Source organism: Tarenaya hassleriana, unplaced genomic scaffold, assembly GCF_000463585.1.
Source record: "Tarenaya hassleriana unplaced genomic scaffold, ASM46358v1 Cleome19, whole genome shotgun sequence".
Classification (NCBI taxonomy): domain Eukaryota; kingdom Viridiplantae; phylum Streptophyta; class Magnoliopsida; order Brassicales; family Cleomaceae; genus Tarenaya; species Tarenaya hassleriana.
Window position 1 is genome coordinate 2211405 of NW_010965304.1, and position 16878 is coordinate 2228282.

The 16878-nt window shown below is 37.5% G+C and overlaps 4 protein-coding genes across 5 annotated transcripts in view; 3 read left to right on the forward strand and 1 right to left on the reverse strand.

Annotated features, from left to right (window-relative positions):
* Window positions 1–2676: 2676 nt before the first annotated feature.
* Window positions 2677–5604, forward strand: LOC104811156 (IRK-interacting protein). Its single transcript, XM_010537764.1, has 2 exons — window positions 2677–3054; window positions 3965–5604. The coding sequence occupies exons 1-2, from the start codon at window positions 2851–2853 to the stop codon at window positions 5492–5494; spliced, it is 1734 nt and encodes a 577-aa protein (XP_010536066.1). The 5' UTR covers window positions 2677–2850; the 3' UTR covers window positions 5495–5604.
* A 1306-nt stretch (window positions 5605–6910) lies between these two features.
* On the forward strand, window positions 6911–8610 carry LOC104811157 (UDP-glycosyltransferase 92A1). Its single transcript, XM_010537765.2, has one exon. It carries the CDS (start codon window positions 6972–6974, stop codon window positions 8517–8519), a length of 1548 nt encoding a protein of 515 aa, XP_010536067.1. The 5' UTR covers window positions 6911–6971; the 3' UTR covers window positions 8520–8610.
* LOC104811301 (ARMADILLO BTB ARABIDOPSIS PROTEIN 1-like) lies at window positions 8574–14347 on the reverse strand. Its single transcript, XM_010537962.1, has 20 exons — window positions 14279–14347; window positions 12938–13376; window positions 12639–12799; window positions 11831–12003; window positions 11620–11740; window positions 11467–11541; window positions 11294–11388; window positions 11134–11209; window positions 10855–10962; window positions 10553–10681; window positions 10403–10471; window positions 10257–10316; window positions 10032–10155; window positions 9793–9932; window positions 9648–9711; window positions 9485–9564; window positions 9312–9376; window positions 9090–9207; window positions 8832–8959; window positions 8574–8743 (listed from the first exon to the last, which is right to left on the reverse strand). Exons 1-20 carry the CDS (start codon window positions 14345–14347, stop codon window positions 8647–8649), a joined length of 2391 nt encoding a protein of 796 aa, XP_010536264.1. The 3' UTR covers window positions 8574–8646.
* Window positions 14348–15416: 1069 nt separating this feature from the next.
* The window catches only part of LOC104811159 (sugar transporter ERD6-like 18), a 5732-nt gene continuing 4270 nt past the window's right edge, over window positions 15417–16878 (forward strand). Inside the window, exons 1-2 of one of the 2 annotated variants that reach the window (XM_010537766.2) lie at window positions 15417–15672; window positions 15815–15877. The gene's annotated coding sequence lies outside the window, so the exon portion shown is untranslated. The remainder of the gene's footprint in view (window positions 15673–15814; window positions 15878–16878) is intronic. The other variant, XM_010537767.2, reaches the window with a different exon arrangement.

Sequence of the window (16878 nt, forward strand, 5' to 3'; positions counted from 1 at the left end):
TATCTTTCCGGAGGTCATCTTGAGGGCAACCTTTCCAGTCCCTTCAACCTTCGCAGTTGTGGAATTTCCCATGAACACAGTTTCTCCATCTTTAGCGGGAACATAAGATGAAAACATCCACTTATTGGCACACACATGGCGGGTAGCACCAGAATCCATCCACCATTCCTTGGGATTTCCAACCAAGTTAACTTCAGAGATCATGGCACACAACTTCCGGAGTGGAAGATATTGATTTGTGTGCCATGATCTCTGAAGTTAACTTGGTTGGAAATCCCAAGGAATGGTGGATGGATTCTGGTGCTACCCGCCATGTGTGTGCCAATACCACAGCTCGATGACCAAGCTTACCGCAGTTGTGGCAAGAACCCTTAAATTTTTTAATAAATTTATTCGGGTTATTCTTTTGGTTAGAATAATTCTTTCTTTTCTTACCAACAGATGGAGCATGTTCAATGACGTTTGCTCCTAAGACCGAGCTTGTCCCGCGAGCTTTCATTTCGGTCATCTTGTTGTCCTCTTCAATTCTAGCAAAAGCTAGATCAGTAATTCCCAAGGGTGCACAACCTGGATGAAACCCGATGGAGCCTTCCCTTGCAGACCTCTGAAGCAACGTGGACAATATATTCAAACCCAAGAGGAAGAGATACGGGGAAAGGGGACAGCCCTGACGGAGCCCCCTAGTTCCCGTAAAGAATCCGTGGAGTCCTCCATTAAGACTGACAGAGAAATATGGTCCCGTGATGCAAGCTTGGATAGCAGAAACCAGATTTTCCGGTAGTCCCAGCAGTCTAAGAACCCGAAGGATATAATCCCATCTCAATGAATCAAAGGCCTTAGCTATATCAATCTTTAAGGTCGCTCTACTAGAGATGTTCGGCTTGTGGTAGCCACGTACAATCTCTGTTGCTAGGAGACAGTTTTCAGCAATCGATCGACCCTGTACAAACGCAGATTGGCTGGACAATGTAACAACTTTGACTAGAGGCTTGAGCCGATTAGCTAGAATCTTGGCAATGATCTTGTATATCGTGTTGCAACACGATATTGGACGAAAGTCTTTGAGTCTTTCTGCCCCTGGAAGTTTCGGAACAAGGACAATGGCTGTAGAGTTAATGGCTTTTGGCAGGATACCAGTTCTGATAATCCAAATACAATAACGTATAGTATTAATCAATATAGTTACAGGGGAACGATGTGTCACTAATTAAGATAAAAAATCATGGTTGCATATTTTCAAACGTGGAAATTCGTCTTCGTTCGATTTAATATATCGTGATCGTGTTCGCAACTATGCATGCTTATTATAATGATTAAAAGATTGTATTTACATTTAATTATAGTTGCTTACAACCTCATCAACTATATAATTTTTCATCCATGATTCCCCGTCTGTATATATATCCCAAGTAATTCATCAATTAAAGCAAAGGAACAAAAAAAAAAGAACCAAAAAAAAAAATCAAATGGCCAAGTCATTTGGAACACTCGTTGCTCTCCTTTGCCTTTGCTTCCTCGTCCTCTCTCAGACAGGTCAGTGCTACGTATATTTTTGTTGTTGGTACCCGAATGTTTTAGAACGAGACCCATAGTAATCATTGTTGGATGTGTTATTTTATATGTCTCATATTCATGCATAGTTAACTTTCAATTTCATACCAAGACTGTCCAAGTTTAATAACTTTCAGAACATACGACCAAATCATCCATGTTATACACCATTAGAAAGATAATTTTGATATCTACGAAAGATATGAAGAACATGCAATTCCGATAACGGTATAGAAAGTTATGTTCAAACCAACATCATTATATCAATATGATTTTTGTTTTAAAACCGGAAAACCAAATCCGAACCCACGGCGAACCGTGTCTCCTTAAGGAAATTATTCCCCGCGCGGTACCTACGGTTAATGGAATATATCCTCCCAGGATAGGACGGACGTACCTCACCGGAACAGTGGTACTTCAAACTCCGGTGCCTTGTCGAACTCAAAGCTCGGTTTGAATCACAAAGGAAAAAAGATGATTTTCTTTCTTTTATAGAAAGCTTTTGTGTTTTTCTTGATGTTCTTAAAAATGAAAACAAAGCCTCCTATTTATAGGATTGAAAAATTGTAAAACTCCCAAAAGTCATAAATATTTTTTAAGTTTTAGAATATAAATGTGGAGAATAACATATAAAAATATCTCCTTTCATTTAATTAAAAAAACTCCAACAATTGCTTATCTTCTGTCCCCCACCACTACCCCAACTTTAGGGTACCCCCCCATATATATATATACATATATCTAGTTTCATTTGATCAATTTACCCCTCACACGGGATTTATTAAATAGTATTAATTATTCATAATCCGACGAAAACTATCAAAATGCAACTTGGGAAATGTTCTTCACTCGATGTGAATGATTCCCTAAATTTATTTATTTTTTCACATTAAAATCGACGTTTCAATAAAGATCAATACATAATCAATAAATTTCACCTTTATATATTCTATGAATCTCTGAATTTTCTAAATCCCTATTACTCAATTAGTTATTCTTATTTCATTTTTTCACTGCAATTTTTTAATGATATTAAAAAAAAGGACAAGGGCATTCTGGTAAAATCGTATCCTTCGCATACCATACAGCAAAAATTAAAGATTACGAGACAAAAAAGAAAGAAAAAAAAACGGTCTCTCCACTTCACATGCTCCCCTTCCATCAATCCTTTTAGAGAAGAGAGACAAAACAGTCTCCTTTGGATTTGCTCTCTCTCCCCCGTTTCTCCACAAAGACGTAATCCTCTTCAGACCCTTTTCTCTTTCATGTTCTTCTCCTTTGTCCTCTTCTCCTTCTTCCATGGCTTCTGCTGATACAACCATTACCACAACCTGCTGCGACAACAACAACAACAATGGAGAAGCCATTGCCAAGGCAGTGAAGCTTAGGGCTCTTCACGCGGCTCTTCTTCAGAACTCGAGCCCTTCCTCTGCTTTTGGCGCTTCTCCTTCTTCTCGTCCTCTCCCAAACCTCTCTGCCCAGGATTACCCTGTCTTCACCCCTGTAAGTTCCCCAATTTTCACTCACCCAATATCTCTTTCTCATGATTTTGATCTGACGAAAACTGATTCAGATGGAGTAATCCATTTACCCTTCACTTGGGTCTCTCTCCTCAATCTCTGTTCCGGTCTGGTTAGAAATCTGGGAAACTGTTCAAAAGTTGAGGTTGGATAGTTCGCGAGTTGATCGATGAAATGTTTGACTCATTTTCTCACCGTCTTTAACCTCTTTTTTTTGTTGAAAAAAAATATATTCTGTCAATACATTGTTTGGATTCTCCTTCTCATATTTACTGATGGGATTAATGATTTCGAGCGAGCAGAAAATGAAAATCTTGGTAGAAATCCTCCATCTGACCAGCAGCAAATGAAAACTTGAAGGATTTCTGCCAAAATTTCGTCATTAATCTTGCATTTGATTTTGGTATCCATATCTTGATACATTATCTTTTGGGCTTTATGAATCAGACTTTATATTTGATGCACGTATCATGCCTCAGATTTATTTTTTCCCCTTGTCCCTAATTGGGTCGTCGATAAATTTAGCAAATTTATTAAAAGTTTATGTCTTTGGTCAATTCTGCAATAATCTTAGCTTATTAGGTTAACTATATTTACAAAAAAAAATCCACAATTTTGGTAGATTTTATTGCGTCTGCAAAAGGGTCGTGAAGTCTGTTGATTATGGTTGGGGTGCAAACATTGAACTATACAAATTTGGTGTAATCTTGAAAAAAAAACACACTAATGCTATACTTATTCCACAATTAGTCAAAATAATTTGTCCGTATCTAGACAATTTTGGATTTGTCTCTGTACTGATTCTGATTGCATACAGTGTTAATTTGACGTTTATTTGGTTATAATTATTGAGATTTTGGAACTAATCACTGTTTCAAAACATGATGCAACAGAGCTATGATGACGAGCCCTTACCTGCGTTTCATCAAAAGAATCCAAAGCTATCTGAAAGCTGGGACGAATGTGCTGGCTGTCTTGAAGAAGAAGAAGATCGAGAGCAGGAAGAATTCAGGAACAATTTCCTGTCCGATTCTTACAAAGCTTCGGCTTCGAGAAAGATTCGAGATTTGCAGTCCCATGTTTGTCCGATGACCGACGATCTGAGATCTCCGCAGGCTTATTCCTACACATCGGGGCGGAGAAACTGCAGTTCGGGTGATTTCAGATCGGTTTCGTCCTGCAACAGATGCAAACCCGCTGCTGTTGGTGGAGGTTTCGATACGAAGAGCATGAAGAACTCCAATATCGTCGTGCCCTTGACGGATACTCACTCGTCTGTTGTTTCTTCTCAGCCAAGAAACAAGGGAGGAGTCATTTCTTGGCTGTTCCCAAAGTTCAGGAAGAGGCAGAAGAACAATGGGAGTGTCATCTTCAATTCTCCCAACAGAACCGATAAATCGGAAGAAGTTTCGCAAGTCTTGAAGGACTCGTCGGGCGTAATGTCGATCGAGAAGCTGAAGAGGGAGTTAATGGAAGCGAACAAAAGTCGGGATGCGGCCCTAACAGAGGTATCCGAGATGAAATCTTCGCTGGGAGAGCTAAGTCAGAAGCTTGAGTACTTGGAAACTTATTGCGAGAGTCTGAAGAAAGCCTTGAGACAGGCAACGACTTCACGGGAGAATATCCGTCCCGAAAGGTTCTGGAACGTTCCGAGAAAAGGCGTTAAGAAATCAATGGACGGAACCTCCGAGAACTCGGGAATGCCCGTCAGCGAGGACGTGATGGTTGAAGGGTTCTTGCAGATCGTATCGGAAGCAAGATTGTCAGTGAAGCAGTTCTTGCAAACCCTAATTTCGCAGATCGAAGAAGACGATGCCACCCTCTTTGGTAACATAGATTCTCTCCTTCAGTCCTACAACTTATCATTCAACTCTAAATACTCGAAAACCATTCAGTACCACCTGGAAGCGATCATAAACCAATCCATATACCAAGATTTCGAGAACAGCGTCTTCCAGAAGAACGGTACGCCGAAATTCTTGGACCCGGAACAAGATCGGCAATCCCAGTTCTCGTCGTTCGTATCTCTACGAAACTTGAGCTGGAACGAGGTACTGAAAAAGGGCACGAAGTACTACAGCGAGGAATTCAGCCGATTCTGCGATAACAAGATGAACCTCATCATTACAACCTTGAACTGGAACAGACCCTGGTCCGAACAGCTTCTTCAGGCCTTCTTCGTGGCGGCGAAATGTATCTGGCTGCTTCATCTGCTTGCCTTCTCGTTCAATCCACCGTTAGGGGTACTAAGGGTGGAAGAGAATCGGGTTTTCGAGTCGAATTACATGGAAGATATGGCGGGAGATAGGCAGAGATCATCTTCTTCTCGTGGACCTGCTAGGGTTAAGGTTATGGTGATGCCTGGGTTTTATGTTCAAGATAGGGTTTTGAGATGTAAGGTTCTTTGCAGGTACAAGTCTTGAAATTTGAACATACAAGTTCATATTGTAAAAGCCTCTGTCTTTTTTTGTTGTTGTGTCTTTTTCTTTGATCTTCGTTCTAGAAAGTTTCTTGGAACATAATTTTTCCACCATCAGTTATTCACTATCTAACATTAGTTAATTTAAAAATTGTATGGAGATTTTATTTAAATAAAATTTAACAATAAAATCTAAAGATCTAACCGATCATAATTTCCACAAACTGTATCACCAAAAACCACTATTTGTAGTTTTCCCCTATTTATATTCAATTCAACCGATCCCTATCAAGTTGAATGTAGACGATTTTGATATATATATATATATACATATAGCTCTATTAAAATAATTCAAATTCATATATTTGGGGTTACTCCAATTTGTCCCACCTACAACTTTATTTAGTTCAATTATATTGTGCGATTTTTGTCATTTTTTTAATACACGTACACAAAATTAAAATGATGATTTCATAAATATAAATATTAATGATTTCATAAATACATAGGGTATGTTGGATTTAGAACTTTGTATATAGTGAGTGGTCTTTGTATCATTATGATGGGTCAAATATTTTTGCTAGTAAAAGAATTTTGTCATTTTTTTCCCTATTGATTGTGTGAACGCGAGAATATGCGAGTTTATTATGGGCCCATTAATTTAGATTTGTCTCTATGAATGCCAAACACTTCAATCAACGAATTTTCATATGTAAATGATTTGAAGAAAGAAAATTAAATTAGCAATTCGAATATTTCGTATGCAATGGGCTTGATGTATTTAGTGGCCTATGCGTCATTATGATGGGTCAAATATTATGGACGTAAATATATAATCCAATCGAATAATTGTTACAACTTACAAGGACGTATTTAGTATCCTTTGATCAAATGGGGTTTTCCCGGTCAGAAGATAACTTTTTAAAAATTCTAATAGTCAATAACTGCATATATTAATGAAATTTGAATTCCGGGTCACTATTACATATTAACCACGTGATTATCTATTTTATGATTTCGAATGGAACACAACCGATACCAAATCAAACCCAATAACATGGGATTTAAATTTGGTACAATTTTATAATAATAAAATAAATCATTTTTAAATTGAATACCAAACTAAAATCTTAAACACCATCCCTAATCTTGAGGTTATGGGTTACTTAGTTTTAGATCAGTTGGTGTTGATAAGGGTTTATCATTATAATCATCCGAAGGTTCGAGCTTGGATTCGACCATATCAGTCCGCTAAATTTATTCTTTAATTTTTTTTAAAAAAATATAGTATTTTAGGACCGACCCAAAATCTGATCTGAGTCAATTCGGAAAGTTTAAAAATTTTCAAATCTAAATATCTCAATCCGAATTAGACTAGATCGGGTCGGGTTAGACTTTGGATCTCGTGTCAAGATGTGACACGACTCTAAAGAAAAGTGACCGTTTTTATTAAAGAAATTACATAAAGTGACTTTACCAAAATGCCCCACATGTCGGACTTAAAAACCTGTCCGAATCTGAAACCTCACCCAACCACAGAGTCGTCTTCTTCTTCTTCTCCGTGCTCTTCAATGGCGTCTGAAAAACCAACAAATCTAAACGTAGTGATGTTTCCTTTCATGGCACAAGGGCATATAATCCCATTTCTTGCCCTTGCACTTCACATGGAGAAGACCAAAAACAGAGACAATCTCTTCACCATAACCCTCGTCAACACCCAGAGGAACATCTCGAATCTCCGATCATCTCTCCCGCCGGAATCTTCCATCGAACTTCTCGAAATACCCTTCGAAAGCTCCGATCACGGCCTCCCTCCCGACGCCGAGAATTTCGATTCTCTCCCTTACCCTCTCGTGATCCGCCTTCTCCACGCTTCCGTGTCCCTCAAGGAACCCTTCAGGAACCTTCTGATGAATCTTGCGACGGAGAAGGATTCGGTTTGCGTGATCGGAGATTTTTTCATGGGATGGGTCGGTAGGGTTTGTAAAGAGCTCGGTGTTTTCACCGTGACGTTCAGCGCTTCGGGAGCTTTCGGGTTAGGGTGTTATCGATCGGTCTGGGCTACCTTGCCGCACACGAAAACAGAGGACGACGAGTTTTTCCTGGAAGACTTCCCAGGAGCCGGGAAAATTCACAGAACCCAGTTGAATTTCGCTATGTTAGAAGCCGATGGGACAGATGATTGGTCGGTTTTCCAACAGAACAACATGTCTGGATGGGCTGATTCGGATGGATTCATGTTCAACACAGTTGCAGAGCTTGAACAGACCGGGTTATCGTATTTCCGGACAGTATTAGGGATTCCCGTCTGGGCGATCGGCCCGATTCTGCTCTCCGGCGACAAGAGAGGGAAACTGGCGTTCCAAACGGAGGATCTGAAGGCATGGCTCGACTCAAAACCAGAGAATTCAGTGTTATACATCTGCTTTGGTTCAATGAACACCATCTCTCAAGCCCATATGATGGAATTAGCCGCGGCATTAGAAGCCAGCGAGAAGAATTTCATCTGGGTGGTACGGCCACCGACAGGGTTCGACATCAACGGACCGTTCAACGCGGAAGAATGGTTACCGAAAGGGTTCGAGGATCGAATCAAAAGATCAAGAAGAGGTCTAGTGGTGGAGAGATGGGCACCGCAGGTAGATATCTTGTCACACAGGGCAACGTCGGCATTCTTGAGCCACTGCGGATGGAACTCGACGCTCGAGGCACTGAGCCACGGGGTACCGATCCTCGGATGGCCGATGGCGGGAGAGCAATGCTTCAATTCGAAGTTCTTGCGGGAAGAGATGGGAGTTTGCGTCGAGATCGCGAGAGGGAAGAAGTGCGAAATCAAGAGGGAAGAGATCGTAGCAAAGATGGGATTAGTGATGGAGGAGAGTGAGGTTGGAGAGGGGATGAGGAAGAAGGCAAAGGAAGCGAAGGAAGTGATCAAGACAGCTATGGAGGAGGATGGTTGCGGTGTTAAAGGGTCTTCTGTGGTTGGCATTGATGAGTTTTTTAGTAAAGCGATGTTGCATAACAAATAGATAAATCATTTTACGAAATAAAAATAATAAATAGATATATAAGGTGGAGACAGGTAATCGGCATTTAATGATATACAAAACCGATAATGCATCCAGGGAAAGTTGACCAAAATCCAAAAGATCTGATCTATACAGTGGTTTGGTCACAATGGACCGAACGGGTCAGAACCTCGGTGACGTAACTCCTAACTTCTGGTATGATATCCTCTACAAATTTCCTAAACCTGCATTCCATTTACAAGCCAAAAATATATGACTATATTATGTAACAAACAAGAAACCAAACTGATTCGGTCCCGATAGATGACATACCAGGGCTTGGTGCTCATCAACTTATCGAAATGCTCGAGAACGAATAGCGTGCAAGATCGTCTCAATGTCGAGGCATTGTATGCATCGGCTAACTCATACATTAATGATATGTTATCGACGGAGATATCCTGAAAAAACACGAAAATTCCGAATTGTAGAAGCGATCAGAAACGGATGAACCCTTTTAACCATGTAAAGATCAAAACACACGATGATCTGATTTGTTGAAATCCAATGGTATATATGATTCAGTCATACCTGAGCGATGGTGTATTCGCAGAGACGTTTTAGCCCTTCGAGAAGATACTGATCGGCCGCTCTAAGCAGATCTGGAGCCACTTCTCTGGTGATGTTAACAGTTCCGGTGTATATGAATCTGCAAAGGGGGTGTGTTGGTATTTTCAGAGAAATGATTGGAAAAATATTCATTTCGTTGTCGTGTATGAACTTTGGGAGGACATTGAATTCTGAACTTCTCACCTCATCATAAGCTCGAAAACTTCCCATCTTATATTCGGGATCTCAACGTTTTGAGCATCCTTCTCCTGAAAATTAGAGGTGCATTCTTAAATGATTGATTTACACACAACTAGATTCGCTGTTTTCGAAATCGAAAGCATAAAAGCAGCCAAATAAATTTGGCAGTGTCGAACCTTGTAAAAGCCATCAAACAGTGCACGGAACGTGTCTGAAGAAGCTACCAAACAAATCTTGTGGGCATAGAATTGTCTACCTGAAAATGCAGATGGATGAATTCAATGAATCAGAGAAGAGCTTAGCAGCAGGAAGTACAAAACAGAAGAATGAGTGGCATACCATCGATGAGGAAGGTGATATCAGACAAAGTAGGATCATTCACGAACTTCTCACCTAAAAACACCTGCAAGTTTTCCATGTCAAAAAACAAGTCCCGGAGTTCACTGGAACATTATCTGATATTTCACAAGATAAGAAGTTATACGCGTTGGACTGGGGAAGAAGGAGCTGCATTCTCCGGACCAGAGGAGGCGGCTTTCGTTACTAATTTGTATAAAGCCTCTGTGCTGGATTTCTGATGTTCAGGGTTTCTGGAATCTAGAAGCTCCATTAGAGCCTCTAAGCCTGCAGGAGCATCAGTTCAGAGCAATAAGAAGAAAATAAACTAAGGAGAAAAACATTGACAAGATTGGCATGGAAGCAAGAAGACAGAGAATATATCACCTTTGTTATCAATGAAAATCAACTTTCCATCTTCAGGCTCACAAAGATGTGCTAAAGCTAGAGCAATTCGCTTTTGGATTGTTTTATCCGCAATTCTCATTTGATATAATAACTGGTTTAATACCTAAAAGATCGGGCAGCCGGCCAGTTAGGGAAACAAACGGATCAAACTATGGCCATAACGAATATAGGAAAGGTGAGAATGAGAGCCAGAAATGTACTCACGCGTCCTTGAATCTTGTTTTCCAGTCTCTTCAATGTCCTTGTCACACAATCCTTAACCGGCTGTATATAAAGTAACAGTCATTAGAGTTCAGAAAACCATGAGATTTGATTGCCTTTCTTGCGTACAAAAGCAGTAAAAGGCATACTTGCGCATATAATTCACCATCTTGAAGCTTTTGAACACCGCCGGCCTTGATAAACTCTGCAACATTATCCTACATCGAGGAAATCAAAATAAGTTGAGTTTTGTCACGTATACCTTAGGAGTAGAAACACTAATTTGAGCCGTGGTGTACCTCGTTATCAGCAAGTCCATACAAAGCAAACGCAGCATTATGTTGAACAGCCCCTGTTTTCATATCAAGAAGGCTTAGGAGTGATACTATGCCGCCACTCTGTCCGATCCCAGCTTGATTGTGTGTGTCCTGCAGCATTTAAAATTTTCAGCGTTTTAGGATTAAGCGGCGTATTTACTTGCCTTCAGAAAATAAAGGAAAAACAATGCCAATCATCTCCTCATAGGATTGAGTCAACTATGAATAGAAATTAAGATGCCATAAGAAAAGAGAAGATCCACATCCCATACAAATAGAATTACCTGAGCTAAGCGACCAAGAGCAAATGCCGACATTTCCTTGAGATGCTCATCTGGCGATTGAAGCAATTTTAATAAGGGTGGGATGGCTCCTCTTTGGGCGATATGTGCCTGCAGAAGCGCCCTTGTTACAAACTTTGGTATTTCCATTTACCAAAAAGTCATACTTTCCATCTTTAGTTATCAAAAGTACAAAAGAAATTAATGATTCTTTCTGGCTCTGAAGCCAAAATCCAAATCTGAACCTTGCAAGCTAAACTCAACAAAGAGACAGAAACTCACCTTGCAGTCTGAATCAGGTGCTGCAAATTGGCCTAGCAACAATGCTGCTTCTCTCTGTGTCTCTTGGCAGGTGGAACTATCATGGGAATGGCTTTTAGTTTGATGAACTAAAAACAGCTTAAGCCGAGTATGAAACTAAAATTATAAAAACAGGACACACCGCAGCAGACCAATAACAGGTTGCAAAGCACCAGCACGAAGAACCTCCTTTTTGATGTCTGGAGATGAATGAACAAGATTCCCAATTGCACCAATCTGGCCAATCCACAATGGTAAGACTGAATGGAAGAATGAAAACAATTGATTTAAGCAAAAAATTAGATAAGAACAAACCGCTTCGCCATGTACAGAAGGATCGTTCGATTGAAGCATCAATACCAGCGATGGTAAAGCATCTAACTCAACAACCTGCAAATCCACACCTTTCATGTAAGAACTTGATATTTTAGATGGCTAAAAAGGCAACACTAACAGACAGAAAGATACCATATTCTTGTTCTCATCATTCCTAAATGTAAGGGTTCTCAAGGCCCCTGCAGCTGCCCTCTGTACTTTAACGTCAAGAAAATTCAAAAGCTTGACAAGAGGTGGAATGCAACCTTCGGTCCTGAATATGCGTTCCAGAAAGGTGTCATGCCTTAATAGTCAAACTAGAATCAAGATCAGCAGTACACAAGAATTGAGCAAATAGTTTTACCTCACGATTGTTTTAATCCTTGGATTCTCATGAGAAATATGGGTGATCAAATCAGCAGCTCTTCTGAGTAATGATTTAGCAGCCTTGCACCCACAGGGAACATATGGTCTATTCAATAACTTCACGACATGGCCTATGGCCCCGGCATCCACAATAAGTTGCTGGTACTCAGGCTATGTGAAACGGAGTTGGGTTAACATCAGTGAACTGTGAAGTAATATTTTTCACAATAGAAAAAACATCCTACACAACAACAATGTAACCAGCAAGTTTAAAAAAGCTTTAGGCGTCTTGAGGCGCAAAACATCCAAAAAACCGAAGCACGAGGCACAAGGCGAAAGCGCACATCTCATGGATGAGGCTCATAAATAATTTTCCATATAAAAATGAATTGAAACTAAAATATAAATAATATATATGTATATACTTAAATCTATTTGTCCTTTTACAATTTCGGATTTTATACAATGTTTACTTTTTTCTTATTTTTATCTTTACCGTGGTTTTATCATTTTTTTTAATATTGAAGAGATTTTATTATGCATTTAACAGAATTTAAATGCACATTAAAACCTGTTCATCTTCCCCACTTCCTAGAGGCCCGTTTTCAGACATAATGCGAAAATTAAAACGCTTCACCGTTTTTGAGCCTCAGGCGCAAATGATGCGCACTTTTTTAATCCAAATAAACCAATTTTTTTATGAACAAATAAACCAGTTGCTCCTAAACAATGTCGATTCAAAGAGAAACAAACGTGGAACAACTATCAAGTAACTACAGACACGGTTCGAGATGTTGAGAACTTACTTTAATCGCAATAAGTCCGAGGGCAGCAGCGCATTCTTTCTCCAACACGTGATCACTCAACCCCTGGCCATTTTCACAATGTCCCAACGACCGCGGAAGATCTAGATACCCCAAAAGAGCAGGAACAGCGCCAAATCTAACGATTAAATCCACGTTTTCCTCTACAAACAGAGAAGTAACAAAAAACATATAATCAGCCAAAATTTCATATAGATACTAACCAAACCAACGATCCGATCTCTATAGTGTGACAGACCAATACAACTGCAAGACAAAGAGAAGGAGCGCCATATATCTACCATTTTCGGCGAGGTCGCAGAGAGCACGAGCGGCAACAGTGGCGGCTGCGCGACTGGATTCTACATCGGAGAAGCATGTTTTGAGAACTTCCACCTGGCGTCGGATCCCGATGTTGTGATCGATGACGGTTTCCCCGAAATCCTTATCGAGCTTTCTCCTCAGATTCCTTCCAGCGAATCCTGTGGTCTGCGGTCGCTTCGGTCGACAGTCCATCGGCGGCGGGAAAAAGTTTACCGGTGAGATCTCACGGCGGCGACGGATGGTTTCCGGTGAGGTTACACGGCAGTGTAGGAAGATGTATGGGTTTCTCGCGCCGATTGTTCTTTTACCTTCTTTTTTTTCCTTTATACTGAACGAACCGGCAGTTCTGAAATCGTTTTGGTTTTGGAAAGGCGCCAAATTGATCCGCCCGTTCGCGGTGGAGGGAAATATTAGCGACTTATTTATTTTTCAACAGTAGCCCTACAGGAAAAATAATATTAAACATTATTTTTTAAATTATTATTTGATTGGAGTTGTTTCATCCGAAAATTCAATAATTGATGCAAAAATCAAATATGACAAAAAAACAGGAAAATAAGTTACCAATTTAACCCAATATACAGCGAACGGATAAATAAATTACCAATTAAATTAAATCAATTGTACCCAAAACAATTACGAAAATAATCTGATTTTAAAAAAATTACGAAAAGACTAATAAAATTGAAAGAAGTGCATCGAGTGGGCCCCAACACAATATATAATAAGTTTCGAGCCAAGTTTGATGCGATTAGGGATGCCATAAGATACAACGGGTGCTTTTGAACAGGGCTCCATTAATTTGAAGTCCCACTTTTTTTAAAATAATTCTTATCATTAATTATAAATGATTATAAAAAATATCTTTTATAATTTAACATTATTTTTGAAATCATTATTCCAATATTTTTTTAGATATAATTACGTTATATAATTATTATAGAAGAAATAAATAAATATATTATAAAAATTAATTAGGTTATAAAATTTATTTTTTCTAGTTTAATACGAATTCAATATTAAATGGAAATTTTAAATTGATTTCACAATCCCTATATTTTAATAATAAATTAATCATTTTATTTTAAAAATTGAAAATACTTTGTATTTATGAATCCTAATTTATTGATTTCCTTTATGAATTAATATTATTATCATTAATACATAAAAACGTTAAAAATTTATTGATGATAATTAAATAATTTTATTATTAATCTTTATTATATAAATTTATATTTTATTATTAAAATACTTTAAATAATAATATTTTTTATTATATAAATTTATCATTTTTATTAATTAAATTTTATAAAATGTACCTGCCCCATAAAAGTTTGAGACGGCTCAGTGTACAGCAATGTAGTTTGTGTTTCGTTTTCATACCACATTGAAAATTTGGTGTGAAACGAAAGCATTATATAAAATCATAATAATTTTGATGGTTTTGAATCGGTATATTATATTATTCCAATTTTAATTAAGTATTTAAATATTTTGATGATTTAAAATTTGATTTTGCTTAAAACAAAACTCCATTCTTGATTCACATTCAATGATTGTTTTTATATAATGAAATTTTCTTGAATTTACAGCAATTTGCCAATTTCTGCCGTCAAAATAAATTTCATAATGAAATTTTGATCGTAACTGTCGACCATGGTGCTCAGATAAGAGTCTCCACAGTGATTAGAGGTTTCCAATTTGGTGGTTTAATCAAAACGGGAGCTGATTTATTTTGGACAGGTTACCAGACAAAACGGGGGCGTTTTGTTAAGTGCCGAAGGGCAACGACGTAATCTTGCTGCAGAGTTGTTTTAACCCTAATCTCCAAACCAAACCGGTTCATTAATGTCGAACCGCCCAGCTTATCAAAACTGGATCAAAGCCTAACCCTCCAAAAGAATCAGAAGCTTTCACTTCTTTCAACAAACCTCAACAATAACATTTCGATCTCGAATCGGTGCCAGATTTCATTAGTATTTACAACGATTCGCACAGTAGATCTCAGTAAATTTCGTGAGAATAGTATATGGTTCGGTCTAATAAATAAAATAGTGATAAAATTTGGAAAAAAAGAAATATATATGAATTAAATTTGTTAAAAAGTAAATGAGTAGCATATATGGAGAGTTCGGTCACGTATGATGTGGAAGTTTTTGTTTGTTCATGGTATAGATAGAAGTGTTTATTGGCAAAATAAATGTATATAAATGTATTTCTAATGACCAATTTATTACCTACTTTTTTTTGCCAAAATTGGGATATATCGTGTGATTCAGAAAATAAACGATTTATTAGTTTGAAAGAAAATAAGAACAACAATAATAATTCTTGAAAGTTACGGGAAAAAAATATTGAAGCTTTCTTTTCGGAAAATATCTTGAAACATTTTCTCATTAGTTTTTTTTTTTTTTTATCTGATTTTCTCATTAGTTCTTTCATTTAAATTAAGATTAGCACACATGACCGGCTAAGCATATCACAAAACATACCCTCCCTCTCTCTCTCTCTCTCTGAGAGTCATCTGTATTTCTGTTTGTTTCTCGGGAAAATTCAAGAAAGAAAAATCATGGTGGTGGTGGAAGAAAGAGGTATGGAAGCGGGGCTCCTTCAACGTAAAGACCAAAACGACAACGAAGACTGTCGTGTCACTGCATGTGCGATCCTCAGCACCTTTGTTTCTGTCTTTTGCTCCTTCAGCTTTGGCTGTGCCGTAAGCCTTTTTTTTCCTTTTAATTAACATCGTTTCGACATCGTTTTCCGTTTTATTTACAAAAAAAAAAGGAAAAAAACTCTTTAATTGTCTTTTATTTAACGAATAATGAATTCTTTTGGGGATTAATGGTATTTTCCAGAGCATTTACACTTCTGGTTCTCAGAAAGGAATTATGCAAGACTTGGACCTTTCCATTGCTGAAGTAAGTCAAGTTCTATGTTGTACGTATACGTGTATGTGTATATATATATATGAGAACATTGTATATAAATATGCAACTTATTAATTAAAATTTTCATTAAAAAAACTTATTAATTAAAAAACTAATAACAAGATTTTTTTAAAAAAAAATGGATTTTCTTTATATTTTTATATGTTTTATCTTTTCTTTTTTTTCTAATTTTTATTCAATCCAGTAGCTATCCTTTTTCAGTATTTTAAATTAAAAATATTATTTTTTATATTCTTATCATTTACTTTCAACGGCTGTTTTTTTGTGTGTCTCGGACTCGTTTTCTTATTTTATGATGATTTATAATAATTTAAATACCTTATGTAGAAATAAAAATAAAATAAAAAACATAGAAAAATCTTATTAGACTAAAGAACTCCAAATACAACACCGACGCTAACATTTTGTTTGGTTAATCTTTGTCATTAAGCAAAATTACGGGTTCTCTTCTGAAAATTTAAAAAATTCAAACAAATAATAATATATTTCAGATATTTTTTGGAGATGTTGAACGAATAATTATATTAAATTATGCTAATGCATTATGATGGCGGTGAGATTATAAAATAAATCAATGATGATGGAATATTTAAGAATGCGCAAGAAGACGAGACACGGTAACAAAGAAAAGGAAAGGTACGTGACTCGATTAATGTCTAATTTCAACGATAAATAATATTTTTACTGATGCATGAAAAGGACTTTTGCTCTCTATCTGATTTTCTCTTTTATAATTGTGGTTCCCCCTTTTCTCCGATTTTGTTTTTTCCGAATGCAATTTTCTCTTTTATTATTATTATTATTATTATTATTATTATTATTATTATTATTATTATTATTATTATTATTATTATTATTATTATTATTATTATTATTATTATTACAGTTTTCGACGTTTGGTGCGTTTTCGACGGTGGGTGCAGCTGCCGGTGCGTTATTGAGTGGCAAAATGGCTGGGAATATGGGCAGGA